General features: G+C 46.8%; 1 protein-coding gene across 12 annotated transcripts in view; it reads left to right on the top strand.

Moving 5' to 3' along the window:
• The first annotated feature begins 5,232 nt into the window (after positions 1 to 5,232).
• LOC133345817 (transcription initiation factor TFIID subunit 6-like) overlaps positions 5,233 to 19,555 on the top strand; it is a 30,173-nt gene continuing 15,850 nt past the window's right edge. For 2 of the 12 annotated variants that reach the window (XM_061556817.1, XM_061556819.1), the window contains exons 1-10: positions 5,344 to 5,563; positions 8,458 to 8,651; positions 10,182 to 10,277; positions 10,847 to 11,000; positions 12,697 to 12,753; positions 13,923 to 14,012; positions 16,110 to 16,237; positions 16,507 to 16,584; positions 17,638 to 17,739; positions 18,649 to 18,831. In XM_061556817.1, coding sequence (XP_061412801.1) covers positions 5,554 to 5,563; positions 8,458 to 8,651; positions 10,182 to 10,277; positions 10,847 to 11,000; positions 12,697 to 12,753; positions 13,923 to 14,012; positions 16,110 to 16,237; positions 16,507 to 16,584; positions 17,638 to 17,739; positions 18,649 to 18,831 — 1,092 coding nt within the window. In that variant the 5' untranslated portion in view covers positions 5,344 to 5,553. Of the gene's footprint in view, positions 5,291 to 5,343; positions 5,564 to 6,449; positions 6,607 to 8,041; positions 8,180 to 8,450; positions 8,652 to 10,181; positions 10,278 to 10,846; positions 11,001 to 12,696; positions 12,754 to 13,922; positions 14,013 to 16,109; positions 16,238 to 16,506; positions 16,585 to 17,637; positions 17,740 to 18,648; positions 18,832 to 19,555 lie in introns of those variants that run through there. The other 10 variants (XM_061556818.1, XM_061556829.1, XM_061556823.1 and 7 more) reach the window with 9 other exon arrangements.

Consider the following 19,555-nt stretch of genomic DNA (forward strand, 5'->3'; position numbering starts at 1 on the left):
TGGTGTGGTTTGCCGGGCCCGCATATTGTTGCCATTAAAAGAGGCGGCATTCTAATCAAAGGTATTGGTCAATGGTGTCGATAACAGCAGCAACAACACCTTGCAATGTCTACGCTGCAATTTCTGCTGCTGCCTGGCTGTTTGCAGCGAGGCCCTGCTCTCGTGGGTCTGATCAAGCAATGCCTCCCCTGGAGAATGTGGCGCCATACACAGAACTTCTCTTGGCCTGGATCGACAAATAAATTATGTCTCATCCAAACGTCACCGATATTGCTGTGGGACTCACCAGCAGACTTGGCCCATCATCCAACGTGCAAAAGGGAGTGCTGATTGGTCAACTTTACAATTCAAACTTCTCAAGTTCCACACCCAGTGTGCTACAATCTGCTGTAGAATGCCGACCCCTACCCGGCCGTGTTCATCAATTGTTGTAAAGCCTCGCAAATGGTTGTGCTGTAGATCTTGTCAGTTCTTCCTCTGTCCTACATCCACATGATCAGGGAAGAGCACGTTCATTGCCATAATGCTGCTGATTTCGGGTATCGAGCCAAACCCTGGACCAGGGCTCCTCAATGTAGTCAGCAAGATGGCACTGATCTAGGATCTGATCAACGATTGTGAACTCAACATATTGGCCATTACTGAAACATCGGTATATGATGACTCACCGTGAGGCTGCACCTAACGGATACGCTATTGTACATTAGGACCATCATGGGAAACCTGACACTGGCAGCCGCATGGTGGTGGGATCGCACCGATTCACCATGGAAACATCTGCGTGAATGTCCCGAGTGACTCATTAACAATAACGTAATTCGCACTGCTGCTTGTGAACATAACGAACAGCATGTGGCAGGTTACGATTGTTGTCATCTATCGAACGCCGTCTTCACCACTGTCGGAATTATTTTCCAAGCTTTCCGGTCTGCTAGTCGGTGGGTCGGTCCCTTTGCTCTCACTACATCATGTGTGCCACGCCGACTGGTTATTGTGGTAAAATCAACAATGGTCTTGCCGAGATTATCGACAGTCACAGTTTAACCCAGCATGTCAGCGGTGCAACATGTTGCTCAGGAAATATACTGGATCACATTTTTCACATCCACCAATGCTGTATTGTGACTTATATTGTTATCGAAGACGTGAGTATTTCAGATCAGTCTCATGACGTGGAAAGTGGTATTATCGATTATTCGCCCACCCATCACAACAATATCATACAGAGACTGGAAATTACAGAAAATCCGGTCATCATTGGCGTGTCTAATTTCTGCAAAAACAGCCGATTTATTTGCATCTCAATTAGAAAATTACATCACTCCTGTCAAGCACAAATATCATGCAGTCACTGGCTGTCACTGGAGGTAATCGCTGCGAAGCAGATGCAGAGGAAGCTTGAGTGTCTTGGGAAAGAAACTGGTTTTGACTTAGAGCAGCCTGCAGATCTGCTAACCGACTTCTTGAGTCTGGCAGATTGTTATATGCTCTGCACGTCAATGAGTTAGCTCGCGATCCTCGTGCTCTGTGAAAGGTCTGCTGCACTCCAACCATCCATCAACTTGTCAACTAGTACTTGCGATGTTCTTTGGCAATAAAATAGTGACAATCAAGATGGCAGTTTCTAACTTGAAGGCAAATAATTCTCCCAGTCTGTCATCTTAAGTTAATCAACCTTGAAACAATGTACAACTCGAGACCCTGGCACCAACATCGGTGGCAGAGATATCGATGTTCATCGCACGGTTTCCAAATAAGACATCTTTGCTCGACTACATCTACACGTCAATTACAAATCCATGGTTGGATGTGCTTGCGCAACGGATTGCACACCTTGCAAATCTTTGTTTAGCAAGGGCTGCATCCCAGTCCAGTTCAAAATAGCGCAAGTAACACCACTCGTTAAAAAAGTTGGCCTAAGCCACAGTGACCCTACAAACTATCGCCCAATCTTAAACCTAAGTACGGATTCAAAGGTCATACAGTGTTTGTATCTGAAGCGGTGACTTCCCCACGTTGTTGCAATGGGCAGATTCAATCCATTGCCATCGGCGTAATGGAAGTTCCACAGCACTGAGACTTCTCTACTAAAGATCACTGATGGCCTCTACAAGATCATGAATGACTGGTGCGCCACAGAATTGGTAGGCCTCGATCTCTCAGCTCCCTTCGATATAATTGACCACGAGATACTCATCGGGTGGCTAAGATCACGGTTCGGTATGTCGGGTACAGCACTAGGGTGGATTGAGTCATACCTACATGGTTAATCACAGTTCGTCAAGCTGGCTGAAAAACAGTCATCACGTATGCCTAGTGCCTAGTCGGCATACCACAGGAGTCTGTCCTCGGGCCCTTCCTATTTTCAGCATACGTTTCTGCTATCGCCGATGTCATCTCATCGCATAATATCAAGTTCCATCAATATGCAGACGATACGCAATTGTACACCACAGTGAAATCAAAGTTAAATATGGAGAGCCTCGACAACCTCGAAGATTACACTCGAGTGGTGCATGTGTGGTTTGTACGAAACGAAAAGCTGCTTAATCCATAAAAATCTGAGGTTCTGTTGGTTGGATCTCAGGCAAAACCATTCTTGGGAGGATCAGATGTGGTGGTCGCAAACTCTAGTATTTCGTTTTATACTCATCTAAAGAGCCTCGACACCACACTCGACTAGAATTAGTCACTTAATCACCGCATGCAAAATGTAGTCAAGTCCTGCAATTTTCATATGAACACTGTCCCACATCTGCAGCAGACAATCTATAGAACATTTGGTGGACGCTGCAGTAAGTAAGCAACTAAGCTTTGAATACCAGCAAGGGGCTACGGCTGTGCTACAAAACTACAAATACGTACTTAACATTGTAAATAAGCTCCTTCGCATGCTCCATTTTGTAGACGATTTATTTACCTTCTTGATGGATTCCACCATGTAGATCCTGAACAGTTGGCCCCCAATGTCGGCCCCCAATATCGTCTACCTGCAGTCGTCCTTCAGTTCCCAAGCCAGTGTCCTGATCGCGGGCCTCACTCCCACTTATATACCAGCTCGGCCACACCCTGGTAACTTCCAGAACTTTCCCCTGGTAACTTCCAGAACTTTCCCCTGGTAGATTCTTCATTATTCCCTCTATGTATGACTAGCTATCATCTCTACACTCCCGTCCATCCGTTATAAGCTCCTCTGGGCTCAGTAGACTCCACAGCCCGGGATCGTCTTCTCTCCAGCACTGTAGAAGATGGCCCACTTTCGACCGCCCCTTTAATTTTGACACTTTGCCTCTCCTCCTTGAACTCCAAATACTTCCTGTTTACGACATTGCTCTTTTTTTAAAAAATACCTCTCCTTGGCTTCGCCTCACCTTATCTTTGCTATCTGATCTCCTTCCATATCCACTCTCGTCCTCTTCGTTCCCAGTCTTGTCTATCTCTCTGTGTCCCTCCTCCGTGCCCAATCCCGTTGTCGGTCATTCTCTCTCCTTGCACCCTTCCACTTGAATAAAATTCCCTTGTACATTAAGCAGCCCACTCCGTAACCCCCTTCCTCTCTTAAAGCCGTACCTCTTCTCTATTGATCGTTCTTTTACTCTTCCATCCCTTTGCCCCTCGACTCCTTCCCGCCCTTCCCCTACCCTTTCGTGATCCCTAAGTACCCTCTATTGCTGTCACTCATTCCTCAACCCTTGTACTACATCTCTGCGATCTAAATCTATTCTGTCACTGCTTTGTAAGCTATGTCAAGTGCATTGAGTGAAGGCACTCTATATAAATTAGATTAGGTTAAGAATCCTAGTTTGAAGTGCACAGTTTTAATAGTCCTAGGCTATTGTAGAGTGATTAGGAAGCTTCGCTTGATAATGAAATGCAACGGATCGCAGTTGTAAATACTCATGCCTCACAGCAAGAAGGGGCCTGGGTTAAATTATGAACTCATGCAAAGTTTTGTTTGTCCTCCCATTGTTCTGCATGGGTTTTCTCCGGGTTCTTCAGTTTGCGGAATGGAAAATAAAAGGCAAGTCACAGTAGCACGACTGGCCATGCAACCCAAAATCACAAAATTTAATTAAAAATAATACATTTTAAATAATAAAAGCAAAAATCCCACGACGTTTCGATCGCAACAGAAGCGGTCTTCATCAGGCGGAGAGATTTTTTTTAATCTACGTGACTTTACCGAAAGAACCAAGAATGCAGTCTGCACTTTTAAGTCTAAATTGAAAACGAATTTCTTTAGAACTGATCTCCGTGTTCAGTTAGTTGTCCTTCCTACGGTGCAAAAGAAGTTCAACATACATGCCAGCTGTGCTGCCTCGTGGTGGAACTGTAATGGGTGAGTGGGGGGCGCTAATTAATTGCAGACGCTGAGGACAGGCATCTGCAAGAACCGTGGTTCTTCATTTGTGGTGTGACATTTGACTTTCATTACTTTATTATAGGTTGTATTTCTCTCTTTAAAAACGTTGTACAAGTGTGAAAATTTTGGGGCTGAAACGTAACTCAGCTTTTAACATGGCAGTCAATGGTAAAGCGATGATCGTTGAACGAATTTTCGCTTAACGAGCAATTATCGTGGAATGCATCTCGCTAGTTAAGTGAGACACGGCCGTGTATTAAAGACAATCCAAAGTAGCAGTCGGGCCATTGCTGCCATGCAACCCAAACTATGTACCACAGAGGAGGAGGAACAGCGAAACAAAAGCTCTCTTCTGAAGCCCTCGTCGTGGCCAGCAGCAGACCTCGACATTGACATTCAGGTCCTGAACGTATTGCCATCATAGGCGAGAATACTGGAGTTGTTTCCTTCCATAGCTAAACAACACCCCCCCCCCCCCACACACAACCAAACTGCTCTTGGCCAAAATATCACAATGCTGGAAAATGACCTTCAAATTGCTGCTTTGTGGACTTGCACCAAACAGCAGCAGCAACAACATCGCCCCCTACTGCAACCACGTGGCAGGATCCACCTGGATAAACACGATGATTACCATCATGGTTATGATAATGAGCATGGTGATTATAATTAACTATACAACTGTACTAAATCACCTTGCTGCTCTGCATCTAAATTGGAAAACTTATTTCTCAATTTAAAACTAATTTATTTAGAAATATTTTTTTTGTAATCAATTTCTTGTCCTTCAAACCGCGCCTCCAAATGAGCACGATTGGTTCCGTACGGTGCGAAAGAAGTTCACGGTACATCCGACAAGTCGCCTCCATCCATCGGCGCTCGTTCACTCCCTGCCAACAACAAAGCTCCACGGCTCAACCACACGAGGTGAACACCACAACCACAACAACCACCACCACCAACACAACAACCACCACCACCACAACAACCACCACAACCACCACCACCACAACCACCACCACAACAACCACCACAACCACAACAACAACCACCACCACCACAACCACAAAAACCACCACCACAACCACAACAACCACCACCACAACCACAACAACCACAACCACCACCACCACAACAACCACCACAACCACCAAACTCGCTCCACACGAGGCACCAGGCACGCACGGACGATGGACACAGGTTCGCCTCCCTACCCATGGGCCACGTCTCCACACACACACACAACAATGGCTTCTACCGTACGGCTGTTGTATCGTTGTTAGTATTAGTGCTGCACCTACTCTACGATGATTATGATGGCGAGCTGACGAGACACGAAGTTGTGTGGGCCTCGACACGCCTCGGCAGTGTTGGTGGACATTGTGAAGCCCTGCCACCGAATCGTTACGTAGTTATTATTGAGTCTTCATGGCCTTTATTTAACCATCTGAGTCACCTGTCCAGTTAGTAATTAACTTTATTCACTCGTGAGAGAGAACGGGTTGTTCATGGTCTCCTTAGGGGGACGCCCCATCTCTTGTGTGAACATCATCTGCGTGGTCATTTTGCGACGCGTTTTGAACGTCGCTGATTTCACCGTGATTTTGTGGTCATATCTGGCTGTGCGTTACATGGAACACACCAATGTGTGTGTGTGTGCTTCATTACTGGCTGATGGCCTTTTCTTTGAACCTACGTGACTTTAACGAAAGACCCAAGCATGTGAATTCCTGCGGTCTCGAAAGCTTTAAGTGATAAATGAATATGGCCAGGGAAACGATGTTAGGGGTACATTGATTGGGGGACATCTGGACCAGCCTAAGACGGTGACATGGCCCAGCGGTAGCACATTCGCTGCTTGGAGGTTCGTGGTCCGATTCCACAAGGACACCCCAGTTATCAAGATGGGTTTGTTAGTCATAAATAAGTAACATATATTTTTAAACACGCTTTAATGAAATGTATTAGTAATGGAAGAACTCGACTGCAGGAAGTGGCCCCGAAGCTTGCCATAACGTAAGGGACCGTGGTGATTTACAGCCAACGTCAGTTGAGCGTGGACAGTTGGAGCCAAGCCGAAACATAACATAAAAAAATGTTTTAAAAACTATATATATGTTTTATGATAGAATATAGTATTGTCATCAGTATGACATAAGTATACCAAGTTTGCAGTCGATAACACATTGGGAAGTGGGTTAAAATTGAGTTACAAGATTTGAGGATACAACGACAACAACAGAGTGAGTTAATAAAAAGCGTGTAAAAAATGGTTTTTAAATTATTATTTTTTATGATATAATATAGCATTGTCATCAGTATGACATACGTATACCGAGTTTTCAGTCGATACCACATTGGGATGTGGGTTAAAATTGAGTTACAAGATTTGAGGATACAACAACGACAACAACAGATAGAGCGAGTTAAATAAAAGCGTTTAATAATAATAGAAGCTCACCGTCCGCTTCACACCGGACGTGAAACATCCTCTACTGGCAGCCTAATGCCTGAGCCCCCTTGTGCCAACAATGACAGCTGCCATTCGGGTGCTCTTGCACGTTTGAAATGAGATGTGATGTAATTCGGTCATCACGTGTAAAGCGCCCTGATAACGACGACCCGGGGGTGAGTGAGTGTTGTTATCCGCAGTGAGGTGGTTGGACACAGTGTGGATGATGGTATACATCAAGTTTCACGTCGATTTTGTGTAACCAGGTGAGAATCCAAGAAGAGGCCAGGATGGAGCCTCATTTGCAAGATTGACCTCGGGTATTAGTCTACCAGTAATGGGCGATGATTGCTGTGTGTGTGTGTGAGATCCCAATTGAGTACATTGATTATCCAGCGGCTTGGGGGGGGGGCTGGATTTGAAAACACGCCGGATAAAAAAAAGACGAAAATAAATATCCTAATTTAAAAAGTGATTGTATTTACTCTATCGTACTTACCACTCCAAGCTCAAAGACTGCATTGGGTGATGTACATATGCTCTTGTTTCTGTAACATGTGTTTGAGGATCGCCGGACTGATGCATCCTTTAGACAGTTGCTCCGGCGAACGCCGAATCTTGCCGGATTGCACTGTATATTTTCTGTTTTTTTATTAGTCTTGAAAACATATACGTGCAGTATTTTCATTGTTTTAGTAGTTTATATAGTGTATAATATACTGCATGGAATATTTGGCACTGAAATCAAGCAAAACTACTTTTTTTTTCTACACGCATGGTGCCGATCGCTGGACTGGAGTGGTTTTTCCGGATCGGCCCTGGACCGCCAGATAATGTTGGAAGCGGGATAATCGTGCGCCGGATAATCGATTATCAACTGTAATTTGGCAATCATTTTTGTAATTTGGCAAATTTGAATCGTGGCATCGGCACAAAAATGGCCTACTCTTGCGAATAACGTCACTGGATCTTTAACGTCGCCATTGATACGCCAAGTGCCAGGATCATGCTATTGAGGAACAGCACGGGATGGCTGGGGCCGCTGGGATGGTTGCGTCCAGGACCACATTAGCGTGACGAGCATGCGCCTGCGTGAGGCCGCCGGTCTGGAGGATGCCCGTGATGTTGATGTCTGTTGCCTCGTCGATGCCCGTGTTGGACTTGCTCCGCTCGCTTGCGGGCTGGTGCACATTGACCAGGTGATGCTTGTGTCATTTGGAGCCTAGGCTCAGCAGCGGCAGCGTCTTATGCTCATGCGGATGGCCCTCATTATCCGGTGTCTCGGGGCGGTCGAATCGGCAATTGAGGTGGCGATACTCCACTGAGAACGCCCGCTCTGTCCAGTTGTCCGGCTGGCTATCCTGGTATTCCATGTTTACTTCCAGCGTCATCTTCCACTTTCACATGACATGTGATATCATACATATTGACAATAAAATTTAAACTTGGTTGACAAGTGTATATATATAGTTGGTTTCCTTTTAACAAGTAAAAAATATCTCGCTAAACTGAACGCTGCTTATATTCTGAGATCCGGTGCATTCAGGGTGAGTCAATTGCAGTGAGTGAAGGAGGCGCGGTGATTTATTAACTTAACCTCATCGCCCTGGCTCTGGTATCGTTTGTTCCTCTGAGTGGGCAGAGAGGGAGGACACACGGCGGGCGGCCATGTCCACCTCCCGCAAGGCCCGGCCCAAGAGGCTGGCGCCGGCGACGGCTCTGCCTGCGGACTCTGTGCGGTTCATGGGCGAGTCAGTGGGTGCCTTCCCACTGGTGGACGACGCGTGCGAAACCCTCGCGGAGAACGTTGTCCTACGCCTGCGTCAGCTGCTGCAGGTCTGGGGCGGGAGCCACGGTGGCGACATGTTAACGACCTCGCCTGGTATACAGAAGGTCGTGGGTTCTATTTCGACCCTGACGCCTGGATATTTGGAGTTTGCATGTTCTCCCCTGTGGTCGCGTGGATTTTTCTCCAGGTCCTCTCGTTTTTCCCTCCACATTTAGAAACATGTGTTTCGAGTATTTGGCTGCTATTAATTTCCACATGATGATAAGCCACTTTATTGAGCTATGATTCGTAGCTAGGTCACTTCTGAAAAAGAGCTATATTGCTTGGAGGGCCTTACTTGGTAAAATAAGAAATAGTTTAGCGGCGGCGATGATAGTGATGGCAGTGGTTTAGAAGTGCGTGCTGCGTGTTCCTGTCTCCACCGCCACCACTCAGATATGGCCAGGTGGCCTGGCTGGAGAGCGAGCGTCTCGAAAGGGGAAAGATTTTGGGTTCGGTAAATAATTCAGGTTTGAGTGTCGGCACCGTCATTCAGAGCGACATGAACTGGAGCGGACTTCACTACAGTGTAGAAGTCCTGTGATATATGGGTTGGAGGTAAACTCAGCCCATCATCCCTGATATACCGTTTAATCTTTCTTTACTCCTATGATACATGCATTTCCTCACGTGTGTATGAATGGATTACCATCAATTCATATGCATCGTATGTTATTAGGTCATGCGATCCCTTGCATCTACTGAGGCAAGCAATATAATGCATTATAGCATTTAAAATCATCAATCGGTGAATTGAGACATGACCCTGGATCATGACGATTTATAGAATTGTGGGCGTTTGTGGGTGGGGGTCGGGGGGGAATCGCGAAACGGTGGTGGAGACCGCTCATCCCGTCTCCGTGCAGTCCTGGCAGCAGCACTGCTCCAGCAGCCATTCGGGGCCTTCTCAGTGTTGATGGTTGTGTGATGCACGTTTCAAGTTGATCTTGTATAACCAGGTGACCTGGGTCACCAATAAAATATTTAAAAATACTTTTTTTTTTAAACACGCTTTCATGAAATGTACTGTCCGAGCTGCCCCTCCCCCTGCCACCATCCCCCATCGCCCACTCTCCTCCTTCCACATCCTCCGCTTGCCGTGACGTAAGGGACCGTGGTGATTTACAGCCAACGTGAGTTGAGCGTGGACAATTAGAGCCGTAAAAAAGATGGTTTAAAAAAATATATTTTTAATTTTCAATGATATAATATAGTATTGTCATCAGTATGACATACCTATAGCAAGTTTGCAGTCGATACGACATTGGGAAGACGGTTGAAATTGAGTTACAAGATTTGAGGATACAACAGACACAGTGAGTTAAATAAAAAAGCGTGTAAAATGTTTACAAATATATATTTAAAAATTTTAATAATAGAATATAGTCTTGTCATCAGTATGACATAAGTATACCAAGTTTGCATTCGATAGCACATTAGGAAGTGGGTACAAATTAAGTTAGAAGATTTTTTTGAGGATACGACAACAGACGGAGTGAGTTAAATAAAGGCGTGTAAAAAAATATTTTGCTTTCGAGTCTTTGCAGGAGGCGGCCAAGTTCACCCGAGCGAGCAAACGGCGGCGGATGACCACAGGGGACCTCGACCTCTCATTGAAAACAATGAATGTGGAGGTGAGACCTCTGCCCCCCCTGGTGCGACCTTATATTGTTTTTAATGATAAAATAATAATAATTACAGTGTCATTGTGGAGAACATAAAATCACAAAATAGGTGAGCAGAAAACTCGTCTCCATCTTATTCCTGTCTATTCACGTCACAAAATAAATGCATTTATACACGACCCATGGGCACAACGGCCTCCTAAGAGTACACAAATTCAGCAGCTTTGATTCAGTACAAGTGAGCTCTGGACTAGTTTCACCATGGTGCCAATATCGGTTGTGATGCAGTGATTATGATGTTGTTATTGGTGTTGTTGGTAGTGGTAATATAAACAATTAAATGGCCCCATGTTCACTTCTGTTGAGCTGGTCGTCTGGATATGGCTGAGAGCTTTTGAATATGCAATGTTACACACTTGTCTGCTATTCTCTTTGTTTCCAGCTGCATTTAATATTTCTGTTGTGATGAGTTTTTCTCATAATTTACGGACTTCAGTTGTGTTAGTGTTGTTGATCTTGACAGTGGTTTAGAGTTTGTATTTGTAGTGGTGGTGTTGTTGTTGTTGGGGTGAGTGCAGCCCCTGTATGGGTTCGAGTCCAAGGAGTTCACTCCGTTCCGCTTCGCCAGTGGAGGTGGCCGAGAAGTCTACTTTGCTCCGGAACAGGAGCTGTGTCTGAGCGAGCTCATCAGTACACCGCTACCTCGCGTGCCCCTGCAAGTCTCCATCAGAGGTGCGTGTGAGAGTGTGAGTGCATGCATGTGTGAGAGTTTGTATGCAAGTGTGTGTGCGGTTGAGTGTTTGCATGTGTGTGTGCATATGAGTACATGTGTGAGTGTGGTGCGTGTATGTGTGAGGGTGTGAGTCTTTGAATGTGTGAGTGCGTGTGTGTGTCATGATGTGAGAGTGTGTGAGTGTTTGCATGTGTGAGTGTGTGCATGTGTGTCAGGGTGTGAGAGTGGGTGACGGTGTGATTGTGTGTAACTTGCAACACCACATATATCATCATCCTCAAAGAAAGAAGGGTAATCTGATCTCTGATCGCCAAGAACAGGTTTGCTGGTTTGCTGAGCATTTTTGTGAGGTCTTCAGGGAGTGGAAACCCCTCAGCTCAAACAACATCACAAGGCAAGATGGGGTTAACTCTGCTGGTGCTGCTATGCCTCAAATATTGAAGGAAGTGTTTGTGCGTATGAGTGTTTGCATGTGTGTGGATGAGTATTTGTGTGACTGCATGTGTGTGTGCATGTGTCAGGGTGTGAGAGTTAGAAACATTCAGGCTGGCCTGCCTACGATCCATCCTTGGTTTAACCAGCTGGATTGTGTGAGGAGCTCACAAATCCTCAATATCTGGATACAGTTCCATCGGTGAGCTCCTCCAGCAGGCAAGGCTGCATTGGCTGGGTCTTGGGGCCCGCATTCCAAGTTATCGCATGCCCAAACAGCTTTTGTTCGTCTGGATAGAGGGGGCAAAACGGGCGTGACACGTGCTATAGAAAATATGGAATGATGTGGTACAAGAGGATGTGGAGCTGAGTGGACTTGCCATTAACTGGTACCAGCGGTGTCAAGATTGGCCTCTGTGGAGAAGATTCATGAAGGACGCTACTGGGCAGTTGGAGGCAGTCACCCTCCAGCAACAACGGAGGGCAGAGGAGCGACGCTCACAACAACGAGTGGAGCGCCCGGTGGCTAAAATACAGGAAGTTGGCACAGTAGAGGGCATAGGTGGTGCATCGGACAGTCATCTCAAGTCAGTCAACCCAAGGCACCTGGGTCTATCTCATGACCTCCTGCAAGCGGGCATTCGACACAAGCGCTGCGGTGATGTCATCGCCACTTAGTGGTGAATGGCGGTTGTTGTTGTGTATGTGTAAGGTGTGAGTGTGTATGTGTTTTTATGTGTGAGTGCGCGTGTGTTTGCATGTATGAGTGCATGTGTGTGTTCGGACGTGAAGGTATGAGAGTGCGTGTGTATTTGTGTGTATTTCTAGGAGAGTGGGAGTGTAGTGATTTGCGCCCCGCCCTACGAGATCTGTTCGAGTGCAGGAGTGAGATGGATTGTTGCATTGCGTGGCAATATCCGGACGGCATAGGGATGCCTTCATCTCGTAGTCCATAGACCATGGCTATGTACAGAACAAATACAGCTTCCTGAAAAGTGTATTCACATAAGTCTGGGTGGTATGTATGTATGTATGTTGAACTTCTTTCGCACCATACATAGCCAATCATGCTAATCGGAGGTGAGGGGAACAGACAACAAACTAGACATAGCGTAGTATCGGGTTGCATCGTATGTGTGTAGATCTACCCTCAGAACGCGTGTGCTGTGAATGCACAGGTGAAGTAGCTTGTGTGTGAAGTGCACAGGCAACGTGTTCCGGCCTTGAGGACACGTGTCGCCCTGTGATCTGTGCTGCGCTCAGCTCACTGGCTTTGCATCGATGGCGTGCAGCCGGCGATTCCAGAAAATCCTCCGCCCGGTTCGTTCAATACAAAGACAAAGATCCCCTGTGTAGCCTACACAGGCTGGCGGGGGAAGTGCTGTTAGCTTGCACCTGTGAAGGCCAACTCAGTGCACGCACACTAGTACATGGGGAAGCAGGCCAGGTAGTGGTGCGATGGTGGCACTCCTGCCTCATATCAAGAAGCCCCTGTGTTTGATTCCCAACTTGGGCGCCTTTACACGTGGCATTTGTATGTTCTCCCCCTCTTCTGCATGGGCTTCTTCTTGGGTTCCAGGTTTCTTCCGATAGCTTAAAAATACACACAATGTTACTGTTATTTGCCAAACATCCTAATGCAAAAAAGTACCTGCAAATTACTCATTTGGGATTACACATGGCAGAAACATTTCCCCCTACTGCAAAAACTTGTGCAGGGGCCTTTTAAAAAAAGCGGTCATCAGACTCAGTGAAGTTTTCCTGGGTAAACCAGTAGTAATAATGCACACACACAGAGAAACATGCACATACAGCACACACACACAGTTTAAACATCAGCACTGGGGAGGCGTATACAGCTTACGTGTGCTGCTGATGAACATTGATTTTACAGCAGCGTGTGTGGGAAAGTGTCCTTCCTCGTGTGTGGATTAAAAAGGTCAGTTGAAGGAATCAGAGAAGAGAATATTTGATACCCGGTGATTGCGGGCTGTTCTCCTGCAAACCTTCCAGATGGATCCTTCATTTCATGCCGTGACTCTCAAAGCACAATTGGAATACAATTTTGAAAAAGACCAAAGTTAAAACCCTCATCATCTCTGCCTTGGCCGTTCGTTCTCGACAAAGTGTATTCTATGACACTTCGCCACGTCCTCTGTATGTGTACTTCACTGCCCTGCGGCCCCTACCACCGCGAGAACTAATAAAATCTCTCCTCCCTTTGAAGTCCCCTCGACGTGGGCGCATTCCCCGCTAGATGTGGTCGCATTTACTGCACTGTATTACAATAAGTCACACTCTGCTGATGAGACTCAAAGAAGTTGAAACCAGCCTGGTTTTTTATTGCTTAAACAGAAAGAGTATGGACCTAAACATTGTTTTACAGTATTCCTAGTGGACGATATATACCCTTGTCTGTCCACTTGTTAGATTAAAGGGTTTGTTTTGCCACCGCCACCACCATCATTGTGTTTGATTCCATGTGGCAGTGCCAAGGGAGCAGCAGAAGATGGAGGCGGTGGGGGTGGACGCGAGGGGACCCGTGGGGCTGTCCGGGAGCGTGGACCCTCGCAGAGCAGGTGACGAACCGCACGACGGCAGGGGCAGCCACAGAGAACAACAACTTGAATTTAGAAGATGCTAGAAATCGCCCAACCAGACGTCTCGCAGAGTGGGCACGTGACCGACGGGATACCGACTCCACTGGAGTTAGCGGAGCTGTGCCTGGCGACAGTTGGCGCCGTGTGCGAAGCGGTTCTGAAAATGTTCGCAGTCGTTTTTCAAACTTCCTGCCATTGATTTCCCATAGTTAATTGTTGATAGTTGTTATAACGGCTGTAAATGGAGAATCTGAGATGGTCGATCGATCCTGTCACCATTTATCTAATTTCTCCAATATGATTCTAAAATATATGTTGATATGAGGGACCTGGGCAAGAGTGGATCTCTTTGCCTGATTTGTAGTTTGTTACATCATGCATTTTCCTCGTATGTGTTCCACATTAATTAAGTGCTATTGATTATTTTAGTTAAGGCCTTAGTTTATGGGCACTTGAATGACTGCATCAGTTTCCCACGATTTATATGCCCTTTCATCATCCACAAAAGCCACGCTTCATGGTATTTGATATTCACCGACTTTTATAGAATCTGTTGATGAATATATTTGTGGTGAATGGTAGAAAAATCTATTTAAAAACCGGCTTGTTCTTGTGATGTCCATGAACAGTTTCTTTATGTATGATAAGTGAATGGGCCTATATTCAAAGCATCTTACATAGGTATGCTAATATCGATCTAACATGCGGTCCTGTTTCTGGGATGATATTCAGTTATTCCATCTGTTTCGGGAACTTTCCCTTGCTATACAGAAATTCGTAGATTAATGCAGTAGACGCGTTCCTGAAAAGTGTCGCGTTTTTATAAAAAAACACGTTAAACCAAAACTAATTACCAATAAATAATGTAACGATAAATTGTGGCCAGATACAATGTACGCATAAACAGTGAGATAGCGGGACAAATAACTGAGGGTACACCGTCGTGTTACTGTACCATTCCTAGTACTGTACCACTGTCACGCTCAGACGTGCAGCTCAAGAAAGTAGTTTGTCATCGACTGCTCAGAAACCGCGTTATAACGGTCTGTGTTCCGTTTTATAATGGTGCACACTCCGCATTATACAGTAATGGTGCATGTTCCGCATTATAATGACTTGTTCTGCATTTTAACGGTGCACATGCGAAAAGTGTTCCAGAATTGAAGTACCGCATTATAGCAAAATGCGTTGCGTGAACACCGCGCGTTAAGCGACGACCCTACCGTACTATGAAGGGCAGTGGTTACCTCTTCAGGTTGGACATCTCGAACATCCTCCTTATCTTGGACATCATTTGTTCCAGGAGTCAATTATTTAGTTTGTGATAAATCATTACGTAGCATTTATCCTTTTTACGATTATGTATTTCACGTGTTATGGTTCCATTGTGCTCTAAGGTCTACCGTTTGTATTTGCAATTCACCAATTGGATACATTGTTTCTGCTGTTTTCATGCGTGTATGTGTTTATGAGCACGTGTGTGTGCGTGGGGAGAAAAAGTGTAGCGGTTGGCGTACTGCACTATGAACCCGGTGGCCCGAGTTTGATTCCCACTCACGGCCAACATCTAAACCGGACCTGGGCCTCCCCTAGGGCGGCTCAGTCTTAAATGAGTACTTGGTGAGGTGTGTAAACATCAGCACTTTAACATGTAGACTTTCACGACCAATATTATCCATAATACAGGTTTTTTGGTTAGATCGCATAAATATAAATGTGCGTTAAATCCGCTACTACCCCACCACAGCTGATTAATAAGGTTTGTCACGTAAACAGAACATGCCAATTCGTTACTAGTACAGCACGCCATTGTGTTGGAGAGTAAATCCACAACATTTACAATCCGAGTATGATGTTTCGCCAATAATTACAACTTGCAACATCGGGCGACAGCCAGAGAAAAACTGTTATGGATAACAGCACTGAGAATACAAAGGTGGCCGGGTATGGTATTGGCCACCTCACTCCCTCGTGTGTTGTGCTGGCCTTAATGGGCACTACTCGCGAACAGTACTTGCCCCAAAAATCAGTTAAAGGCTACATGGGGGACCTTTATGTGTGTGCGTGCGCGAGCAGGGCGGGCGTCTCAGAGTGCGTACGTGCGAGTGCATCGGCGGCACCCGCACGAGCTGTCCATGGAGCTGCAGAGGTTCTACTGCGAAGTGACGGAGGCCACCATGGGCTCCTCGGAGCCCAAGAGAATCGTGAGTGCTGCCAGTCTGCTTGCCTGGCTTCCACCACTCCCACACCCGGCAGCACCCAGTTGTGAACACCCAGCACCAACATGGAACACTCAATACCAACGCAGAACACCCAGAACTAGTACAGAGCACCCAACACGCAGCCGTGAACACCCAGCACTAACACAGAACACCTAGCACGATATCAAATACCTAGCGAGTTATAAGAAAGTGTGTGTGGTTGTAATAAATTGTGTGTGTGTGTGTGATGGTTGCTGTCTCTGTGCCATTAGGAGGCCCTGCAGAGCATTGCCATGGAGCCGGGCTTCTATCAACTGATGCCTCAGCTCAGCACCTTCATATCAGAGGGGGTGGGTGGCTGCCTCATGCCATTACCTGAAACATCGCCCTTTAAATGTATTTTCTTCATTTTCGGCAATGTTATTGATGACTGTTGAGTTGGATGTATGTATGTGTTTGGATATATGGTTGTAGGTAGCATGTGTGTGTGTCTATTTCACTCTGTATTTGTCGTTGCCCATGTGTTACTTGCATATTACTCAATTGGGATTGCACATCGAGCAGCAACAGCGCCTCCCACTGCGAAAGCTTGGCAGGACCCTTTTGAAAAAAAGTATTTAAACTGCGTGAGGCTTTCCTGGTTAAGCAAGCGGAATAATAATGTAATAAAGGTCGTGGAAGCCACTTCTGGAATCCGGTCTTTATTTGTCTTTCATTCACAACACTCCCATCTTACTCCTTCACGCTGCTGACAGACAGCGTGAGAGGGAGAGAGAGACACGCGCGGTTACGTGGCAGCCTGGACCCCGCTCCAGCGTGGCCTCACCCTCCGTTCGTTCCAGATCTGATCACGTGTTGTCCGTCTCCACCCCTTTTAATACCCGGGTCACGTGGTACCTTTCCACCAATCTTGGTTACCCTCTATGGAATCTTCTAGACTCCATCGTACGCTCCCACGACCACGGCCCTGACTCGTCCCCCCCATTGGCTATGGGCCAGGACCGGCAGAGCCAATCATGGTAACGAGGTGTGATCTATCAGCAACCCGGATATATCCTCACATTACAATAATAATGATCACAATCAGGAATAAGACAGCTATGTACCACATCCCCATGCCCACCCGCCTTCGCCTCACCCCAATATAGCTTGATTGCATTGTCTCTGTCCCATGCGTCTCTTCTTTCCACCTTGGTCTGTGCTCGTTATGCTGCTACTATTTCTGCTGCTGCTGTAGTAGAAGTAACCTCCACTGCCTTAGTCACTGCTGCTGCTTCAGGCTGTGTTTGCACAGGATTGCGTAACACACGTAACACACAAAGACGCCTAGGGCCTCTGCCGTTACGCCAGAAGAGTACACAGGCAGCAGTAACGTGCCGCTGCTTGTGCTGCTGTTGTTCCAGGTGCGGATTAACATTGTCCACAACAACCTGGCTCTACTCATCTACCTGATGCGCATGGTGAAAGCACTGCTGGAGAATCCGAACATCTACCTTGAGAAATACGTACGCGCATGCACTCCCGCAACAAAAGACAAGGATTCCCCTTATAACCTTTGCAGACTTTTGGGGCAAGCGATCTTAGCGAGTAGCACCTATGAAGGCCGGCACGGCACACGAGGGGGTGGGGTGGCCAGCACCACGCCAGGCGACCTTTGTCTCCCTAGTGGCGATGTTTACACACCATACCAGATTTCGTATGATCAATGAAGAGCAACTTATTGAGAATCTGTTTGAAGTCATTTAGCCATTCAGTTTGCTTTATTTTAAGAGTTGGTGAATTGCAGATACAAACACAGATCCCTCGTATAGCCTTAACAGACTGTTGGGGCAAGTGCTGTTCGTGAGAACCCATTCACACACCGACCGCCTTCAAATGGATATTTGGGGCAGTGCGAGATTCTATGACCGATTTGGTTTGATGTTCGTAGGCCACAGTCGCACACAGGAGAACATGTTGACTTCCACTTGTGCCTCAAGTGTCCGCAAATTCCTTGCGAGATGGAAATAGGGCAGTCTGATGGTAGGGTTACTGATGAGCTCCGTGTTGTGATGCTGGGCAGTGTTGTGATGAGCTGTGTGTTGTGAAAGTCGAGCAGTGTTGTGGTGGGCTCGCTGATGAGCTGTGTGCTGTCGAAGCCAGGCAGTGTGTTGGTGGGCTCGCTGATGAGTTGTGAAAGCCGGACAGTGTGGTTGTGGGCTCGCTGATGAGCTGTGTGTTGTGGAAGCCAGGCAGTCTGATGGTGGCCCCACTGATGAGCTGTGTGTTGTGGAAGCTGGCAGTGTGGTGGTGGTTCGCTGATGAGCTTTTTGTTGAACACGTTATTTTAATCTCACAAATTGGTCCGTACCTTGAAAGGCAGAGTCTCTGTATCAAGGCTGCTGCTACTGTGTCTGCGTGCACTGCTGCAACAGCTACATGAGCTGATGCCCGCCATGCTGTCATGCGTCGTGAGTCGCCAGCTGTGCCAGCGGCCAGACGTCGACAACCACTGGGCGCTGCGGGACTTTGCATCACGCATCGCGGCCCAGGCGTGCAGGATGTACACGTCACCTGCCAACGCCCTGCTGGGCCGTACCTCCAAGGCCATGCTCAAGGTGTGCGATGCGCGTCTCACCGCGTGTGCGACACGTGTCTCAGCGTGTCTCATGCGTGTCTCAAGGCACGAGTACACATGACTCTCACACCTCCATAACCCAAACGTCCGTATTCCAAGTGATGGCTCGAGCTGGGCTCTGGCTCCGATGAGGCATGGCTCACTCAAAGCCATGCGCTTAACATGAGTCGGCTCTTGAGTATGGGTCCCTGCCACGCTCAGGATTCCTATGAGCCTGAGCCTGGCCATGGCTGAGCCGCTCCATCGTGTGTCTTCGGAAACCAATGGAGCGGCTAAAGCCTGAGCTGAGCCTGAGCATTAAAAGCTGAGCCAGAGCCGTGACTAAGAATGTCCCGAAGACTTCACTCTTGCTCGATCCATACTAATGATCATAGCCAAGGCCAAAACTCTCACGACTACAGCCCTGAATTATTAACTACTACCCCATGATACCATCTCAAGGGGTGCCTGATCTAATGTTTTCACATTCCCCAAACTTTACAACTCCTCTGTCAAAGCACTATCGGGATAAGCAACAGCATCCAGTCAATACATAATTCCCATGCCACTGCCCCGCCATGATCACGAGTTGCCACTATTTAATCTCACTCCATCTAGCCCAGGGGTCGGCAACCAAAATAACAAGAAGAGCCATTTCTTTCCAATTCGGTACAAAATTCAGTATTTCAAGAGCCGCAATGCATCTGAGTACATACGTACTCATC

The sequence above is a fragment of the Lethenteron reissneri genome, chromosome 23 (assembly GCF_015708825.2).
Source record: "Lethenteron reissneri isolate LAM-NWPU_2019-01 chromosome 23, ASM1570882v1, whole genome shotgun sequence".
In the NCBI taxonomy this organism is placed as follows: Eukaryota; Metazoa; Chordata; class Hyperoartia; order Petromyzontiformes; family Petromyzontidae; genus Lethenteron; species Lethenteron reissneri.